General features: G+C 56.6%; 2 protein-coding genes across 3 annotated transcripts in view; one reads left to right on the top strand and one right to left on the bottom strand.

The window, feature by feature from the left end:
• ATP2A1 (ATPase sarcoplasmic/endoplasmic reticulum Ca2+ transporting 1) overlaps nucleotides 1-4,906 on the top strand; it is a 17,258-nt gene extending 12,352 nt beyond the window's left edge. The window contains exons 13-23 of one of the 2 annotated variants that reach the window (XM_018040177.1): nucleotides 512-634; nucleotides 759-977; nucleotides 1,790-2,125; nucleotides 2,321-2,541; nucleotides 2,650-2,852; nucleotides 3,028-3,113; nucleotides 3,206-3,339; nucleotides 3,464-3,581; nucleotides 3,722-3,839; nucleotides 4,149-4,193; nucleotides 4,603-4,906. In XM_018040177.1, coding sequence (XP_017895666.1) covers nucleotides 512-634; nucleotides 759-977; nucleotides 1,790-2,125; nucleotides 2,321-2,541; nucleotides 2,650-2,852; nucleotides 3,028-3,113; nucleotides 3,206-3,339; nucleotides 3,464-3,581; nucleotides 3,722-3,839; nucleotides 4,149-4,153 — 1,563 coding nt within the window. In that variant the 3' untranslated portion in view covers nucleotides 4,154-4,193; nucleotides 4,603-4,906. The remainder of the gene's footprint in view (nucleotides 1-511; nucleotides 635-758; nucleotides 978-1,789; nucleotides 2,126-2,320; nucleotides 2,542-2,649; nucleotides 2,853-3,027; nucleotides 3,114-3,205; nucleotides 3,340-3,463; nucleotides 3,582-3,721; nucleotides 3,840-4,148; nucleotides 4,194-4,602) is intronic. The other variant, XM_018040175.1, reaches the window with a different exon arrangement.
• Nucleotides 4,859-18,195, bottom strand: RABEP2 (rabaptin, RAB GTPase binding effector protein 2). Its single transcript, XM_018040184.1, has 14 exons — nucleotides 17,129-18,195; nucleotides 16,419-16,628; nucleotides 13,943-14,100; nucleotides 11,244-11,354; nucleotides 10,809-11,156; nucleotides 9,623-9,718; nucleotides 9,434-9,532; nucleotides 8,152-8,307; nucleotides 6,611-6,788; nucleotides 6,443-6,454; nucleotides 6,293-6,348; nucleotides 6,143-6,196; nucleotides 5,944-6,060; nucleotides 4,859-5,511 (listed from the first exon to the last, which is right to left on the bottom strand). The coding sequence occupies exons 1-14, from the start codon at nucleotides 17,187-17,189 to the stop codon at nucleotides 5,410-5,412; spliced, it is 1,758 nt and encodes a 585-aa protein (XP_017895673.1). The 5' UTR covers nucleotides 17,190-18,195; the 3' UTR covers nucleotides 4,859-5,409.

Raw genomic sequence — 18,195 nt, 5'->3', positions numbered from 1 at the left:
AGACTGCATTTGGCACATTCATTTTATGAGGTGCTTAGTACTGCATGCCAGGCCCCAGCTCACCACTGTCTAACAACACACAGACCCACACATGTGGTTGCTTACATTTAAAATATTAAATCAAGTAAAAACTCAGTTCTTCAGTTGCACTAACCACATATCCTGGACTCAGTAGCCACTGTTCAGTTGCACTGCATTCAACCACCTCGACTATTGAACATACCCATCATTCTGGAAGGCTCTACGGACAGTGCTGCACTACGTCATCTTGTTTCTATTGTGCTTTCAGTTGGACAATAAGACTGTAGCACCACTAGCCTTGGAATTCTCTCCATTTCTGCTGTAGGTAGCAGACTCAGCTTTATCTCAGACTCAGCTTGCGGTCTGCTCTGACCTCCAGATCTTTTCTGGCTATGCTTTTAGGGGTCTGGGACCCTTCTAGCACAGCATCATCGCTCTTTCCCCATCCGTCTCAAGTCTGGCCTCTCCCTCCCTGTCTCCTCTCTCCCAGGTAATCCGCCAGCTAATGAAGAAGGAATTCACCCTGGAGTTCTCCCGGGACCGAAAGTCCATGTCTGTCTATTGCTCTCCAGCGAAATCCCGGGCTGCTGTGGGCAATAAGATGTTTGTCAAGGTCAGGAATTTCCGAGTGTGCCTTGGCCCCCTTTCTTCCTAATCCTGAGCCCTTCTCTTCGCCCGTGCCGCTCACCATGTGCTGGAAAGAACAGCCGTCTCTGAGTGTTGTTCTGCTCCACTAGGGTGCCCCCGAGGGAGTCATCGATCGCTGTAACTACGTGCGAGTTGGCACCACCCGGGTGCCCATGACAGGGCCGGTGAAGGAGAAGATTTTGTCGGTGATCAAGGAGTGGGGTACTGGCCGGGACACCCTGCGCTGCCTGGCGCTGGCCACCCGGGACACCCCCCCCAAGCGAGAGGAAATGGTCCTGGATGACTCTACCAAGTTCATGGAGTACGAGGTGAGTCACCTGCCTCACCCTCTGCCACCCGTCATGTCCTACCTCATCACGGGGCCTGGAGTCACAGGACGTCAGAGTTTGAAAGAATCTTAGGAGTCTTCCAGTCCAGGCCGCTTGGCCTGTGGTCCATGGACTCATCTGATATGAGGGTGAGGCACTTGTTCCAGAACAGAAGCCAGCTGGGTCACTGAGCACACTTGGGTTCAGCTGATGTGTTTCCACAGTGAGGTTTTGTGGGGTTTTTTTGGGTCTTTATTGAATGTGTTATGATATTACTTCTGTTTTATGTTTTGGGATTTTTTGGGCCCCGAGGCATGTGGGATTTAGCTCCCTGACCAGGGATCAAACCTGCACCCCCTGCATTGGAAGGCAAAGTCTTAGCCACTGGAGTGCCAGGGAAGTCCCGCAGTGAGGTTTCCTTAAGAGGTGCATCGACCTGTATCCTGGCACCGGCTCTTTATCTCGTAGTGGACCTTCTCTGAGTAGCACAGAAGTCCACTCCATTTTACAGAGAGAACAGTGTGGCCTGGCAGGTAACACTCAAAGCTGGAGACCAAGCAAGTGGCCCAGCTGAAAGCAGAAAGCAGTTCCCTCACTTCCAGGTCGAGTTCTTTCTCTGAAAGACAGGATCTGCCACCTACGATGGGCCTGGCGATGCCAGGCCCACAGCCCCTCATGGGAACAAGGAATGTTTCCTGCCCCTGAGCTTAGAGGCCTGGCTGAAGTTTGAGCACCAGGCGTAGACACAGCTCTCCCTCCCACCCCCGCCAAGCCTCGTCCCCTGAGCCCGTCACTCTGCTCTGTCCCACTAGACGGACTTGACATTCGTTGGCGTAGTGGGCATGCTGGACCCGCCCCGCAAGGAGGTCATGGGCTCCATCCAGCTATGCCGAGACGCCGGAATCCGAGTAATCATGATCACTGGGGACAACAAGGGCACGGCCATTGCCATCTGCCGACGGATTGGCATCTTCGGGGAGAACGAGGATGTGGCCGACCGGGCCTACACTGGCCGGGAGTTCGATGACCTGCCCCTGGCCGAGCAGCGGGAGGCCTGCCGACGCGCCTGCTGCTTCGCTCGTGTGGAGCCCTCCCACAAGTCGAAGATCGTGGAGTATCTGCAGTCCTACGATGAGATCACGGCGATGGTGCGGGGACCAGGGCACGTGGGGTCTGCTCAGTGTCTGTTGAGATGTCGGTCTTGGGAAGCTGGGGGCCCAGGGAGGACATGGCTGAGTGGGCCCCCTGCTGAGATGTGCAGAGGGGAGGAATTCGGACCCAGATGGAAGTGTCAGGAGAGTACAAGGAAGGGGCCGGCTCCCACCTTCTCTCTCTCCCTGCAGACAGGTGATGGTGTCAATGACGCCCCTGCGCTGAAGAAGGCGGAGATCGGCATTGCCATGGGATCCGGCACTGCTGTGGCCAAGACGGCCTCTGAGATGGTGCTGGCCGACGACAACTTCTCCACCATTGTGGCTGCCGTGGAGGAGGGCCGCGCCATCTACAACAACATGAAGCAGTTTATCCGCTACCTCATCTCCTCCAACGTGGGCGAGGTGGTCTGGTGAGCAGCGGGAAGGGCTATCAGCGGGGAACCTGTGGCTGGTGTGGGAGACGGGGCGACCACAGGCCTGGGAGGCAGGACAGACCTGTGACTGCCTGCTTCTGGCAGCATCTTCCTGACAGCCGCCCTGGGGCTGCCTGAGGCCCTGATCCCTGTGCAGCTGCTGTGGGTGAACCTGGTGACTGACGGGCTCCCAGCCACAGCCCTGGGCTTCAACCCCCCAGACCTGGACATCATGGACCGACCCCCCCGGACCCCCAAGGAGCCCCTCATCAGTGGCTGGCTCTTCTTCCGCTACATGGCAATTGGGGGTGAGCAAGACGGAAAGTCGAGCTTCTTCCCCACCCTCAGCTTCCCCACGGCAGCCACCCTGGCTGGTGGGCCCTCTGCCTGCACCACTGTTCATGGCCACCAGGCCGTCTCAAGCCCTCCTATCTTCCCAGCCCTGACGCCCCCCCCCCCCCAACTCCCATCTCTCCACCACAGGCTATGTGGGTGCAGCCACTGTGGGAGCAGCAGCCTGGTGGTTCCTGTATGCTGAGGATGGGCCTCACGTCACCTACAGCCAGCTGGTAGGGCAGGACCGAGGCGGGAGGAGGGGCAGTGAAGGAGGGTGGTGTGGAGGCTTCTGGGGGATCCCAGCTTCTCCCCTCGCCCTCGGCAGACTCACTTCATGAAGTGCTCGGAGCATAACCCTGACTTCGAGGGTGTGGACTGTGAGGTCTTCGAGGCCCCCGAGCCCATGACAATGGCCTTGTCTGTGCTGGTCACCATTGAGATGTGCAACGCTCTCAACAGGTGGGCCCCCACCCCCTCCCCCTGCCTATCTGGAGGCCACCGCCTTTGTCCCCCGGCCCTCCCGCTCATCACTTCTCTCCCCTGTGCGCCCCCTACCCTGGCTCTGCCCGCCGCCCGCTTGCAGCCTGTCTGAGAATCAGTCCCTCGTGCGGATGCCACCCTGGGTGAACATCTGGCTGGTGGGCTCCATCTGCCTCTCCATGTCCCTCCACTTCCTCATCCTCTACGTGGACCCTCTGCCGGTGAGCCTTCTTCTGGCCAGGGGCCACCTGCCCCCTCACCCACGGGGGCCTCTTCAGGGATGCAGAGGGAGGGATAGTCAGGCTGGGGCAGTGGCAGCTCTGCGGGCTCCTTCTCACTGCCCTTCCCGCCTCCCCCCAAGATGATCTTCAAGCTCCAAGCCCTGGACCTGTACCATTGGCTCATGGTCCTCAAGATCTCGTTACCAGTCATTGGGCTCGACGAAATCCTCAAGTTCGTTGCTCGGAACTACCTGGAGGGTAAGAGGCTCCCTGCCTCAGACTCCCATCCGCCCCCCCAAGCCCCGGCACAGCCCCCTCCCTCCGCGCTGCGAGGGCGCCTGCCCCCCTCTCCTTCCTTTTCAGGTGGGTGAGTTCCCGGGGTCCGCCAGCCCGTGCCCTTCGTCAAGCGGCCCACCCGGCCCCTTCCCTCCTTTCCCGCGGCTCGCCCCTCTGAGCCCTATGCAGACATGGTCTCCTAGGCACCCTCACAACCTCCCCAGCCCTCTTGGCCCCTGTGCCTGCCTCCCTCCCTGGATAACGGTGTCTCTCTGTCCTCTCTGGCCATAGGATAACCCGTTTCCCCCTCCTCCATCTCTTTGAACCGTGTCACAGGTATCACCCCTCTTCCTGCCCTTGCCCCAGCTGCTGTGCCCCTTGCCCGCCCCTTTCCCTTCAGGTGGCGCCGAGGTCACTTATCCTCGCAGCTCCACCTGGAGCCGCCACTGCCACCACCGCCGCCACCACCGCCGCCACCGCCGCGCTTCCTAGTGGGGCCGGGTGTCGGGCACCACTGTCTGCTGGGCTGCGCTGCGTTGCGCTGGCTGGGCGCTGAGCTGTCTGCCGCTGGGGCTGCAGTGGTTGGGAGGAGGGGGGCTGGGGACACAGGTGAGTGGGGGGTTGCGGGGGGGGGGCCCTCCAGGTGAGTGTGCAGGGAGCTGGGAGGGACTGTTCTTCTCGGGTCCCACTCCACCCCCACCCCCACTAAGATGAGAAAGTCTCATCCTTCCCTTTCCCCTTCCAGATCCAGAAGATGAAAGAAGGAAGCAACCAGGCCTTTTGCCCTCCCTCCCCACCCCATAGTGACGCATCTTCGGCCAGAGCTGTGGCACAGGCCCCCCACCCCCCACAATGTTCCCTATTCCTCCCGCCCCGACATTCTTGTTTATAAACACAATGTCCCCTTCACTTCTCCTTCCCCCTCAGCAACCTGTCCCCCTTTTGCCTTGTGAAACTTCCCCTCCCCAACCCTGTGGGGCTCGCAGGGACAAGGCGACTGATTGAGCTGAGCTGCTTATTTATTGAAAATAAATGACAGAAAAATCTGGCCTTGTCTCCATGCACACATCTTGGGGCCTGGCTCGGGCCCCTGGGGACAAGCATCTTAGTGTCAACGCAGTCTGGGAAGCAGCCACCTGCCCAGGGCGCGGGTGTGGAGGGGCCTGGGGACGCACCCCAAGGCTCCCAGCCACCACTCGCAGCTGTCCCTGGGGGAAGGGGACGCGAGGTGACAGGTGTGGCTGTTAGTCTGGGTGGCAGCGAGCGCAGGAGGGTTGGAACCCAGGAGGCATCATGGCAGCCAGAAAGCCACAGGGCCGAGCTGGCTCACGGAGGGGCTTGGGACCCTCGCACGGGTGTCATCTTTGGAAGCAGAAGGCCCAGCTGCCCTTAGGAGGAGTGCTGCAGGGGACAGGGCAGCGGTGGCCCCATCACCTCAACCCCGGCCTTGGAGAGGGTGACGACTCCATCCTGAGACCACCCGCCTCAAGCCTTGGCCTCACAGTTAGGACTGAAGGGAGGTCTCCTCCAGGGTGGGTGGGCGCCAGCCCCCTCAGGTGTCCTTGATGTCCCTGACATCCCGAAGGGGCGCTTCATCTATGATGCTGCGCACCTGCTCCAGGCTCCCTGCCTGGCGGATCCGTTCCAGGCGCACCTGTGAGGGCCGGCAAGGGAGGCAGAGGGCCCTTGGGAAAATGCAGCCTCCACCCTGCCGGCCAGCCGTTCCCCAGCCACAAGAAGCAAGGGCTCAGGACTCCTCCTCCCCCAACCCACAGTGAAACTGGCTTCAAGGGAAGAAGTAGGTCCTCAGACAGCAGGCCAAGGAGGGGCGGGCAGGGGCAGGCGGGACTGACGCGATGAGCATGCGGCATGCCCACAAGCCAGGCCCTGGGCGACGAGCTTCGCGTGACTGAGAAACACGGACACACGAGATCGTCAGTGTGTTTTGAGCAACAGCTCAGAGGAAAAGACCATGCCAGCCCCAGGGGGACGAAGAAGACTCCTCTTGCTGGGGGCCTGTCCTTGCAAGACCTAGGACAAGTCGCCGGGAGTCATGCCAGCCGGGTGGGGAAGGGACACGCCGTACCTGCAGGGCCTGGGACAGTCGTACGAAATCCCGCTGCACCTGCTCACTGGTCTCCAGCTCCGCCTGCAGCCGCAGCATCTTTGCCCGCTGCTCCGAGAGCAGGTCTGTGAGCTGGGCCTGGGGGCACAGGACATAGAGCTGGGGTCCTGCATGGGATGTCTGGACAGGGTTACCCCTTCAGTACCACCCCGATCCTGACCTCTTCTGTGCGGCCCGAGCCCTGTGACGGCCTGAGGACCTCCTGCCGCTTGGCCTGAGGGAGACAGAAAGGGCAGCAGGGACTGGTGAGGGTCTTGTCCACGCTGCCAGCCTCCCCCGTCACCCCGGCCTGGCCCGGGTCCTGCCTCACCTTGCTCTGTTCCTCCTGGACGCGCTCCATTTCCATCCTCAAGCTGCACAGGGAGGCTGGGGAGTCAGGCAGGGCCAAGACGTCAGGCCCAGACCCTTGCTCCTTCCCCTCCCAGCCTGGCAGCGGGGACAGGCTCCCGCCCATACTCACCCTCTAACACCTCTGTGCGGGAAGGAAAGAAAGACAGGTCAAGGCTCATCCTTCTTGCCCTGCACCCTCTCACCCCTCCTAGAGCCCAGGGCTGGGGGGGGGGGGGGGTCCTCATGGGAGCTGGCCTTCTGGGGAGGGAGTGGGGGTGGCTGGCACCCTCTCTCTCACCTGTCTCCTCCCGCTGCACCCTCAGCTGCCCCTCCAGGCTGGCCCTCGCCGCCGTCTCCTCGTCCAGCGCCTCCCGTAGAGTCACGATCTCAATCCGCAGCCTCTCAGCCTCGTGCTCCTGGGCCTGCTGGCGGGCCCGCGCCTCCTGCTGCGTGCGGCGCACCAGCTGCTGCAGCTCCTGGGAGGAAGCAAGTCACCGGCTGGTTTCAGGGTGGTGTGTGTGGCGGAGGGGAGGAGGGGCAGAGGCCCTGGGGGCCAGGGACTCAAGGGGGATGGTGAGGAGGGTGGACACACACACCCTTGGATGGCTGCTTCCTGCAGCACAAGCCCGGGGAGGAGGACCCTCAGGACCACTCCCAAGTGCAAGTTGAGTGCAAGTCCCAGATTACTCAGAGCAAGATTTGGAGCTCTTGTAATGCTCAAAAACAACTAAAGTTATGAGCACTCCACAGTTTAGGCAGACGTGTGTATGTGTTGGGTTGGCCAAAACATTCATTCGGGTTTTTCTGGGTGCTGTTATGGAAAAACCGGAACGACTCTTTAGGCCAACCCAATAATAAAAATGACACCAAAGAAGGGCAAAGGAATGATAAAGCTGGGGACGGCAGAAGCAGAGCCAAGGAATGTGGGGCAGGGCCGCACGTAAGATGTCAGTCATAGTTCTCAGGGTGGGAAGGGTTCCAGGTGATGTTCATATTCTTAATAAAGTCAAATGACGGACGGAGGCCATGCACAGATCAATGATGATAGCTTTCAACAAACCAAAGATTCTGATGAATTCAATTTGGTGGATCTCCTGTCACTTAAAAATAAGTCAGGGACTTCCCTGGTGGTCCAGGGCTTCAGAAGTGGTGCTTCCACCTCAGGAGGTGCAGGTTCAATCTCTGGGTGGGGAATTAAGATCCCGCATGCTGTGCGCTGGGCTTCCCAGGTGGCACTAGTGGTAAAGAACTCTCCTGCCAGTGCAGGAGACCTAAGAGACATCAGTTTGATCCCCGAGACGTGAAGATCCCTTGGAGGAGAGCATGGCAACCCATTCCAGTATTCTTGCCTGCAGAATCCCGTGGACAGAGGGGCCTACTGGGTTACAGCCCATAGGGTCCTAAAGAGCTGGACGTGACTGAAGTGACAGCACACAGGCTTGCTCTATGCGGCCAAAAGAATTGATAAAGTAAAAATAACAAGCCAAATGACTGCTTCCTTTGTGTCAAAGTGAAAGTGTTAGTCACTCAGTCGTGTCCTACCCTTTGTGACGCGATGGACTGTAGCCTGCCTGCATTACGGGCAGATTCTTAACCTTCTGAGCCACCACGGAAGCCCCTCTTCATGTCAAGCGCTCTGTTAACTCATTTTCTCTCCGTGCCAATGCTGGGAAGGGTTGTGGCCCCATTTTGCAGAGGAGGAAACTGAGTCTTAGCAAAGCCGCATGAGTTGACCACGGTGATGCAGCTGAATCAGCAGCCTGGGCCTGTCCCTGAGTCCTGTGGCCCCAGGCCAGTGCTTCGCTGCATGTGGAGAGGAAGGGCACACACCCCCCTTACCGGCAGCGAGCTGGGCAGCGACTCCTCCCAGCCCTCATCCTGCTCCAGGACCCGGGGGGCTGAGGATGGTGGCTGCTCAGCGCGGAGCCCTTGGTTCTCCTCCGTCAGGCGCTTTACCTCGTGGCTCAGGCACTTGTGGGAGTTGGCCAGCTCTGCCTGGGGGTGGAGAGTTTAGGACGAGGCGATGAGGGGATTGGCGTCTCCTGTGAGGCCAGACCCTGAGCCCTCCTCCCAGACACTGGAAGGAGAACCAGGAAGCCCACGCCCTCCTTCTCAGCTGAGAAAGGAAGAAACACCCTTCAGTAAGCATCTTTGGCTCCCAAGCTCATTATTTATTTTTTTTCCCTTGTTTGCTTGAGGGATCTTAGTTGCCCAAGCATGTCAAGCTCTTTCTACAGCCTCCTCGATGATTTTGAGGTCACACAGTGGCAGCCACAGGCCACATTGGTTGTTTTATGTGGTCCCTGGATATTCATTCAAGGACTGATGATGAAGCTGAAGCTTCAATACTTTGGCCACCTGATGCAAAGAGCTAACTCATTAGAAAAGACCTTGATGCTAGGAAAGATTGACAGCAGGAGGAGAAGGGGATGACAGAGGATGAAATGGTTGTATGGCATCACCGACTCGATGGATGTGAGTTTGAGCAAACTCCAGGAGACAAAGAAGGACAGGGAAGCCTGGCATGCTGCAGTCCATGGGATCGCAAAGAGTCAGACATGACTGAACGACTAAACAACAACTTTAAAACCTGGGAGACTACACACAAATATCTGGATCTGGCTTCTCTTGACAAATGAGAAAACCAGGCCGCATGAAGCCTGAATTCCCACATGCCGCGGTCAGCAGAGTCGAGGGGCATGAAGCCCCCTTTACAGGGTCTCTGTTTGCCTGCTGCTCCTTCTGGCCGTACACCAGACCTTGTTCAATCATTTGCCTCTCTTGTCTCGAGAAGCATCCGACTTTGCAATCTCTGCTTTTCATCCTCATGACTCTGCAAGCTAGGGCCCATTATTGCAATTTCACCGCATCAAGGCTGCGGCTCTGGGCTTGTGGGATTAGCTTAAAGATCACTGAGTTGAGTGTGTGGTGGGCTCTGTCTAAATGCAGTACTGGGTGCCCTGGAAGCCCTCTTATCAGGAAGCCTTACCAACGCCAGGGTGAAGCCAGAGAAGAGCGGGGTGGGGGAAGGCCGTAGGACAGGTGTCTCGACTTTCCACGTGGGGCTCAACCAATTCCCCTCCCACTCCTCTCCTGGCCCCCCTGGCCCCCCCGCCCTCACCATCTGCAGCTGAACGCGCTCCTGTGCCTGGCTCACGGTTCCCTGCAGGGTCCGCAGCAGCTGCTCTGAGTTCTGGACCTGAGCCAGGAGGACTTGCATCTGTGGGTGGAGGTGGGGCGAGGGTGAGGCGGGGCCAGAAGGAAGCCGGGAGTAGAGGCCCTGTGGGGCTGGAGCTGAGGCTGAACCCACCTGCTTGGCGCAGTCCTCATTGCTCCGTCTCAGGCCCTCCTGCAGCTCATCGCGCTCCCGGCTGACGCTCTCCAGGTCCTTCTGAAGCTGCCGCCCCTGCCATAGATCCCGGCCTCAGCCTCAATGGCCAAGGGGAGGCCTCCCTCCTCTCCAGGCCTCTCACGCCTTGCCTCCTGCATCTCCTTGGGCAGCGCCAGCATCCGCCCAGTCCTTCCAGCTGAAAGCTCGGGAACGGACGTTGACTCTTCTTTGTCCTCCACTACCTGGGTCCGGACCACCAGCAGGCCCTGCCCGGCAGCCTCCAGAATGAATTCCAAATCCACTCACTTGTCTCCATCTCGGCCGCCACCTCCTGGTCCCAGTCACCACTTTCCTCTAAACTACATCAAGCGTCACCCTTCCAACCAGCCACCTTGCTTCTCCTGTTACCACTTCCCCAGATTATAATCCATCCTCACCTAGAGAGACCAGTGACCCACGATGAGCTCAAAGCAGAGCAGGCCTCTCCCTGCCTTAAACTCCACAGAGGCTTCCCACAGCTCCTGGTCTGAGGCCGACCTCCTGTGGCCCCTGCCTGCCTTTCTGACCTCATCTCTCTTCCCCTCCTTGGCAGCCTTCCAGCTCCTCAGACACACCACAGTATGTCTATCCTCTGGGCCTTGGAACCTGCAGATCCTTTGGTCTCTGATCTTCAGAAAGCACCTCTCTTGCCAGCTAGGAAGATCTCCTGCTTTGCCAGTCTCTACCTCATAATCCTAATTTTTAAAAAGATTTTTTTTGGTATGTTGATCATTTTTAAAGTCTTTATTGAATTTGTAGTGTTACTTCTGTGGTTTCCGTGTTCTGGGTTTTTAGCCGCAAGGCATACGGAATCTTAGCTCCCTGACCAGGGATCGAACCTGTGGCCCCTGCACTGGAAGGTGATATCTTAACCACTGGACAGCCATGGAGGTCCCTCCACAACCCTGTTGAGTTTTGTGGTGGGAGTCTCCCCCTGTGATGCTGTCTTCCTCATGGGCCCATGTGCATGTCTGGGCCTGGCTTCCTCACTAGAGGAAGCTCCAAGAGGGTAGGAGTTTTCTTCTTCACTCCAGGATGCCCGGCTCTAGCTCAGTAAGGACTTGAAGGGAGAGATGGATGGATGGATGCGTGCGTGTTGGCAGCCCGCCCTGCCCTCTCCACTCACCTCCAACTGCAGCTGCTCCCACTGGTTGTCTGGGACCAGCTGGTAACCAGGAGGGGGTAGGTAGATGCCTTCAGGGACCAGGGTGCCCGTGGACACCAGAGAGGCTGTCTCCTCCTGCTCGGGGCTCAAGCCCTGGCGGCTGCGGGGCAGGGAGGCGCTGCCGCTGGGCCCCCCGCCAAGGGAGAAGGAGGAGATGGAGGCGCTGTCATCACAGTTGTGGGCGAAGGCCTCAGCCGCTGGGCCCCCGTCCTCACTCAGCTCCTCAAGAGGCTCCAGAGGGGGAGATGGGTCCCGGGACAGGAGCAACTCCGTGGAGCCGTGCAGGGAAGGGGGATGCCGGGGCCGTCTCTAGGGAGATGGGGCAGGGAACAGGCTGAGGGGCTGGGGTCCTGCAGCGCCCCTGCCTCCCTCAGCGCCCCCTGGCCACCCCCTCACCTGGATCTCTTGGATCAGCTCCTCCGCCCTCAGCAGTTTCGCCTTCAGCTCCTCGATCTCCTGCTCCATGGGCAGCACGATCTCCCGCAGCTTCTCCGAGTCCTCATGGGCCTGGAGAAGGGGAAGGGGCATTGGGCAGTGACAGGCAGTCCTCCCGACTGCAGGAGCCTCGGGCCTGTCAGAGTTTTACCTTCAAGCACATCAGTTGTTCCAATCCTCCCAGGCACACGCTATCACCCCCATTTTAGAGAGGGAAACACAGAGGCTCGGAGCGCTTACAAGGCTTACCCCAGGTCACATGGTAGGTGGCTAAAGTCACAACCGCCTTCCTGTTGCCCACTTGTAGAGTGACATACTTTTCTCCCCCAATATCATGTGTCCCTTTTTTAAATCATAGCGTCTCACATTTTCAGCTGGGCTTGTGACCTGAATCCTAGAATACCATCTACATTTCTCAGCTTCCCTGTAACTAAGCATGGTCATATGACTAAGTTTCAGCTAATGAGATGTAGGCAGACGTGCTGGGTGTAACTTCCAGGTCAACGCCTCAGGGGGAAAGGCTGTATTTACTCCTACTTCTCCTCCTTCTTCTGGCTGGCTAGAATGCAGACGTGATGGCTGGTGCTCAAGCAGTCATCCTGGACCATGAGGCAGTACGCTACCTATGGCATACCAGCAACATAGGAGGAGCCTGAGTTCCTAACGACTTGTTGAGCTGCCACATGAGTCCTAGAATGTCTACTTCTGAACTCTAATAAAAATAAAAGTGAAAGTTGTGTCTGACTCTTTGCAACCCCACAGACTATATAGTTCATGGAATTCTCTAGGCGAGAATACTGGGAGTGGGTAGCCTATCCCTTCTCCAGCAGATCTTCCAGGCATAGGAATCGAACCAGGGTCTCTGAATTGCAGGTGGATTCTTTACCAACTGAGCTATCAAGAAAACCCAAGAAAAATACATTTCTACCTTATTTAAGCCCCTGTTGATCTGGGTTTTCAAACTTTGTCCTACCTGTTATGTCTTCCCACACTCCCATCGCCAGAATCCCATCGGGATTCTGTTGAACTTGTACAGTCAACAGCCTCTGGACACCTCAACTTGTGGGTTGGACAGGCTCTTCTGTCCTTGTACAGCCAGTCTAAACCAACTCACACTGCCATTCCTCCTCTCGTTAGCACCAGGTCAACAACAATGACCCTGCTATCCACTCAGCTGTCCAAGGCAGAAATTGGCCAATTATCCATCCTCTTCCAATTCATACAAGTTCTGCCTCTTGAGTAATTCAAAACCCATCTCAGACAAGTTCAGTGTAAACCTCCAAATCTCTTATGTGAACACTGCCAACAGGTAGGGTAAGCCTGTATGGCCCAAACAAAACACCTCTGATCCCATCTGAAGCCCTGAAGTACATGCTCTGCAGATGCCCACACAGTGGATGAATGACGGCTGGATGCAGGGCCAGGACCGGAACTTCCTGACTCTGGGCCTTGCTTCTTTCCACCGTACCTGGCAGATTTAATTTAGCAGAGCCTTTCTCCTTCACCACCCTGCATAACCACTCCCTGAGGAACACTTAGAATGCAAGTATAGTGGCAGTCCCTGCAGGCAAATTGTGGGTGGGAGGCCTTCCTTTCTTGTGCTCCTGTATAGATCTTTGTCCTTCTCACCAGATTTACTCCATCTCCCTGAGCTTCACATATAAGGTGAGCCTCACATTCCTCATGTATAATGTGAGTAAGTACCTACCTCACAGGGCAGCTGTGAGGCTCAAATGAGGGAAGATGTGAACTAGCCCTGAAAGGTGAAGAGTTTGGTAACATGTGTTTCCTATGATTGTTTATGACAGCAGGAATAAAAGTGATGGTGCACCACAGAGATTAAGAACAAAGCTTTAGAACTAGGCTGCCTAGATTTTAAAATCCCAGATCTGCTCCTTTTTTTTTTGACTGTGCTGGGTCTTCCTTGCTGAGCATGGGCTTTCTCCAGTTGCAGCGAGCAGGGGCTACTCTCTAGTTGTGAGAAGCAAGAGCTTCTCATTGTGGTGGGTTCTCTCGTTGTGGAGCATGGGCTCTAGGGCTCTTGGGTTTCAGTAACTGTAGCACATGGGCTTAGCTGCTCCTCAGCATATGGAATCTTCCAGGACCAGGGATCAAACCTGTGTCCCCCGCATTGGCAGGAGGAGGATTCTTAACCTCTGGACCACCAGGAAAGTCCCAGATCTGCTCCTTTTTATGTGCATAACCTGGCGAGAATGACTAAACTTCTTTGAGCCTCGTTACTCATCTGTTAAATGGATCTAATGGACCTGTCTTTTACGGGAAAGACTGCAGAGATTGAGTCTGTCCACAGTACTAGTACGTAAGCGGTATCCTTAAATGTTAGGGGCCCCCACACATGACTTTTCTTAATTTTTCTGAGTCATGCCACACAGCATGCTGGATCTTAGTTCCCCAAGCAGGGAATGAATCTGTGGCCCCTGAGGTGAAAGCAAGGAGTCTTAACCAGTGGACCACCAGAGAAATCCCAATTTTCCCATGCTGAGTACAGGGTTAGTGCCTAGAATTATCTCTGAGTGCCCTGCTCCCAGTGACGTGGCAGTGGGACATCAACAAACCCTGTGCCCCAAGGTCACCTTTGGCTGCCTCAACATCTTCTCAAGTCCCTGGGGAGGGGGCAGACAGACTATCCCAACCCCAACCTTTTCCATCTGCTTCTCCAAGGAGTCCAGGGGGTGAGCCCGAGACAGCAGCTGCTTCAGGCGCCCCAGCTCCCGCTCCTTCTCCTCACAGTCCTGCTGCTGCTGCTGCCGCTCCTGCTTCAGAGACGTGATCTGGGCTTCATAGCTGCTGATGGAGTCTGGCAGGGCAGGAAGGGCAGAGGAGAGGGAGGGTCAGTGCGTCAGCCCTACCTGGGGGGCGAACAGGGAGCTCTCCATCACTGCTGCTCTCTGCAAGGCAATTTACCATAGCGGTGATGACAGTAGGCTTTGTGGTTGGACTGAGGAGATGGCAACCTACTCCAGTATTCATGCCTGAAAAATCCCCATGGACAGAGGAGCCTGGCGGACTACAGTCCATGGGGTCACAAAGAGTTGGATATGACTGAGCAACTGAACACAGCACAGCAAGCTCCTGGGCAATTTGCCTCTCTGCATAATGTCCTCAGCTAATGGAAACCCTGCTGGCTTGTTATAGGATCCAATGACATGATATCGGGAAGGGCTTTAACCCTCTTCCTGGTGCATAATAAATGCTAAAGATAGGCTATCTGTTGCTATTAATACATAAGAATTACAAGCAATATCTAATAATAGTCATAAATATTCATTCTGGACCAGACTCTGAACTGGGCTCTGGAAATAGAGAAATTAATCAAACACAAACCCTGACACCAGGAGCCCACAGTCCAATGAGAAAGACAGCCGTGGAAAGTTACACAGCAGTCTGAGAAGACCTTGTGAGAGGACCACTCCTGGCCTTGGGGGTCCCAGAAGAAGGAGACCCTCGCTCTGAAGCGGGTCCAGAAGGCAGACCCTGCCTGCCTGGCCAGGAGAGACACCAGCAAGCGGTGAAGGATAGAAAGGACACATTAAGTAACGGGCGCAAAGGCTCACGGGTGGGAAAGTGGATGGTGTGGCTGGGGCATAGTGGATACACTGGAAGAGAAGCAGTGAAGATGCAGAATGCCATGCCAGGATTTAGAATTCATCTAAACAGGTCAGTGAGAGTTAAAGGAGACGTTGAGTGGAACATGGTCATTTTTCATTTGCATAGTTACTTATTTTAACACGTACTAACATCAGAAGTAAAGGTTCTGTTGTCAGACTGCCAGGGTTCAAATCTTCTCCTTTCCAGCTATATAACCTTTGGCAAGTTATCTAACCTCTCTGAGCCTCAGAGCTTCCTCTGTAAAATGGAGACGGATAACAGTTCCTACCTCATAGAAATTCTGATGAAGATTAAATACTCATCAAGTATTTAGTTCCGTGAAAGTGTCAGTCGCTCTGTTGTGGCCGACTATGCGAACCCACAGACTCTACCCCACCAGGCTTCTCTGTCCATGGAATTCTCTAGCCAAGAATACTGGAGTGGACTGCTATCCCATTCTCCAGGGGATCTTTCCAACCCAGGAATCAAACCCAGGTCTCCTGCATTGCAGGCAGACTCTCGACCATCTGAGCCACCAGTGAAGACTGGCACTCAATAAATGTTGGTTATCGTTATTATTTAGGACACAGTTTCTTACATGGATAGGAAGTTCCCTTTAAAATAGATGTGTGTAAGTTTTTAAAAAGTGGATCTATTTGAAGAACAAACATCAAGCAGATTACAAGGTAAGTCATATAAGGAGACAACCACATTGCACAGATGGGACACAGATGCCTAAAATGTACGAAATATGGGCCCAGAGAAGTCTGGAGCCAGGAGTGGTCGTTAGAAAGGGGAATGACATGGTGGGATGGGAACTGTAAGAAGTTTAATCTGGAAGCCAAGGTCAAGGCCAGACTATGGAGGGAGACTTTTAAGAAGGCTGAGGCAATATTATGCAGGAGCAGACAGAGAGCTCCGCTACAGCAGTAGCCATGGAAGCAGGGGTGGGACGTGACTGGAAGCTATTTCGGAGAATCTGGCCTCTGACTAGGGGAGAGCAGGAAAAGAGGAAAAGATGCTGGGTGATTTGGGACGAGGGGAGTTGATGTATAGAGGCCAGGAGGGAAGACGGAAGTTGGTGCGTGTTGGGGGAGGCGGAGGTTGTGCGAGGATGTAGGGGTGCTTGGGGAAGCAAGGAAATCAGATAATGAGATTTACAGAGATGAGGCCCAGGGCTGAGTTTGAAGGCCAAAGACTCAAACGAGTTCTCAGGGAACTGAGAAACTGCTCACTTTCAGGGTTGATCAGTCATTAGTGAGGGACAAGAAACGACATGAGGCCAGGGAAGAGGTAGCCTTCTGAGCTAAACTTAGCTGGAACTAACAGAGCTGCTGCTGGAGCCCAGCCTGGGGTTCTATGCAAATTAAAAAAGCACGCTTCTTCTGTTTCTTCCTCTTGAGTCCGGAGCCTGCCTGTGCTAGGCAGTCCTGCTAAACTACCCCATGGGTGTAGGTCATGACCCCTTTCTTGTCATGCACTCCCCCTTATGGGGCCGAGGAGGTCTGGGAGGACCACCTGCCTCACCTTTCAGGATGGCTTGCAGCGAGGCCACCTCCTCTTGGCATTGCCGCTGCACCGCCGCCACAGCCTCGGCCTTCGTGCTCTCGCTCACCTCGGCCACAGCCTTCATGGTTTCCATTTCTGCCAGGGCGCCTGCTAGCTCAGCCCGAAGCCGCTCGAGCTCCCCGGACTCAGCCTCAACTTTTGCCCCCTCCTGGGGCTGGATGTCCAGCGCTGTGGAGGACAGGGATCAGCCTCTTTTCTCATCACTCTGATTCCCAATATTCCCAAGGTATCAAATCCTCAAATGCTGCAATTTAGAACTACAGCCAAGGTCCCTGCACCTTTACCTAACCCCGCCCTGCTCACCTGGCCCCGCCCCTTCCCCGCCTCCTCCTCACCTAGCTCTGCCTCGTATTGTCTAGAGCCCCGCCTCTTTCTCCCTCGGTTCACCCAATCCCCTCTTTTCTGACACGCCCCCTCCCTTCCAGTGGCCCCGCCCCTTGTCCACCTGGCCCCGCCCCGCCCCTCCCACACTGGGCCCCACCTCTAACCTGCCACTGGCCCTCCACCTTGCATTGCTAGACCACGCCCCCTCCACCTTTTTTTCCTGGCGGCGTGGTCCCGCCCCTTTCTCCAGGCTCCCCCCACTGCCCCCCCCATCCAGCGACGCCGAACTCGGCCCCGCCTCCGGCCTCCCCGCCCCTCGCGTGCACGGACGAGCCCTCACGTACCGGCCCCTGGCAGCCGCCGCCGGCCATCCTCGCCCGCGGCCGCCGGCGCAGCTGCCGCCATTGCCTCCGCGCAAACGGCGGGTTCCCGCACTCCCGGTGACGGCGCTCACCGCTTCCGGGTCTTCTCGGCTGTTTCCGGATCCGCTCGGCTGTTTCCGGATCGGCCCTGAGCTCGAGGCTGAGGCCGAAGTTAGGGGGGCGGGGGTGGCCGAACCTCAGCCGAAGATTGCCGAGTGCACGCCCTGCCGCGGCCCCGGGTCCCGCCGCGGCCCCGGGTCCCGCCGCTCCCCGCGTTCTTTCTTGAGTTCCGCTGTTGGACGCCTACCCTTCAAACCCTGAAGTAGCTCTTTCATCAAAGGCCTCGCGCGTCTCCGCGTGACCTTGGAAGCTCTGCTCAAATTACACGTCCTCCGGGACTCCCGCCGGCTTCAGCCTAAGGAGGACAAAGTTCTCGCGGTCTCGCCCAGTCCCCGGAGCTGACCCTTTTGATCGGTCCCTGGCCGCCCTTCCGCCGGAGCTTGGCTCAGGTTACAGCGAATTGTGGTCGAGCCTCCCTGCACCTCCGCTTTCGTGGAGCGTCCCTCGGAGCAGGGCTGCTGGGTCGACTTCACTTTTCTGGGCGCCTGGGCCCCCGCGTCGTCAGTCGTGAAAGTCAGAAACTTCCATGTCCCAACCCCAGTTTGCTATTCAGCCAGTCACCGCTTCCTGCTAATCTTCCCCTCCCAGTGCCGCTCAAATCCCTCCTTTCCTCTGTGGGCCACTGCCCTAGGTCAAGCCCTCATTATCTGTGACCTCTCCCTCCAACAGCCGACCTGAGATCTCCCCTAGTAAGTGACAGGCAACTCAGACTTAAGTCTAGAGTCGTGATTCCCCTTCTCCCAAACCCGCTTCTCCTTCTGTAAAGTAATATTCCAGGAGCCTGCAAGTCTTGCAAGCTCTACCTCCAAACGACTGAATATTCCAGAATGGGTCCCTATTTCTGCGTCTTCAGCGCTGACACCCAGCCCCAGTCCCCATCATCTGTCTCCTGAACTTCCACACTGCCTCCTGTTCCGCCTGTGTCACCG

Source organism: Capra hircus, chromosome 25 (assembly GCF_001704415.2).
Source record: "Capra hircus breed San Clemente chromosome 25, ASM170441v1, whole genome shotgun sequence".
In the NCBI taxonomy this organism is placed as follows: domain Eukaryota; kingdom Metazoa; phylum Chordata; class Mammalia; order Artiodactyla; family Bovidae; genus Capra; species Capra hircus.
Note: the sequence above shows the minus strand (reverse complement) of the source record. Positions and strands in the feature narration are given on the sequence as shown.

Coding starts and splice junctions, on each gene's coding strand:
- RABEP2 (XM_018040184.1), bottom strand. CDS start 17,189: ATGGCGGCAGCTGCGCCGGCGGCCGCGGGCGAGGATGGCCGGCGGCGG. Junction 16,629..17,128: donor GCGGCGGCTGCCAGGGGCCG/GTACGTGAGGGC, acceptor TGTCCTCCACAG/CGCTGGACATCCAGCCCCAG. Junction 11,355..13,942: donor TGGAGAAGCAGATGGAAAAG/GTTGGGGTTGGG, acceptor CCCCTTCTCCAG/GCCCATGAGGACTCGGAGAA.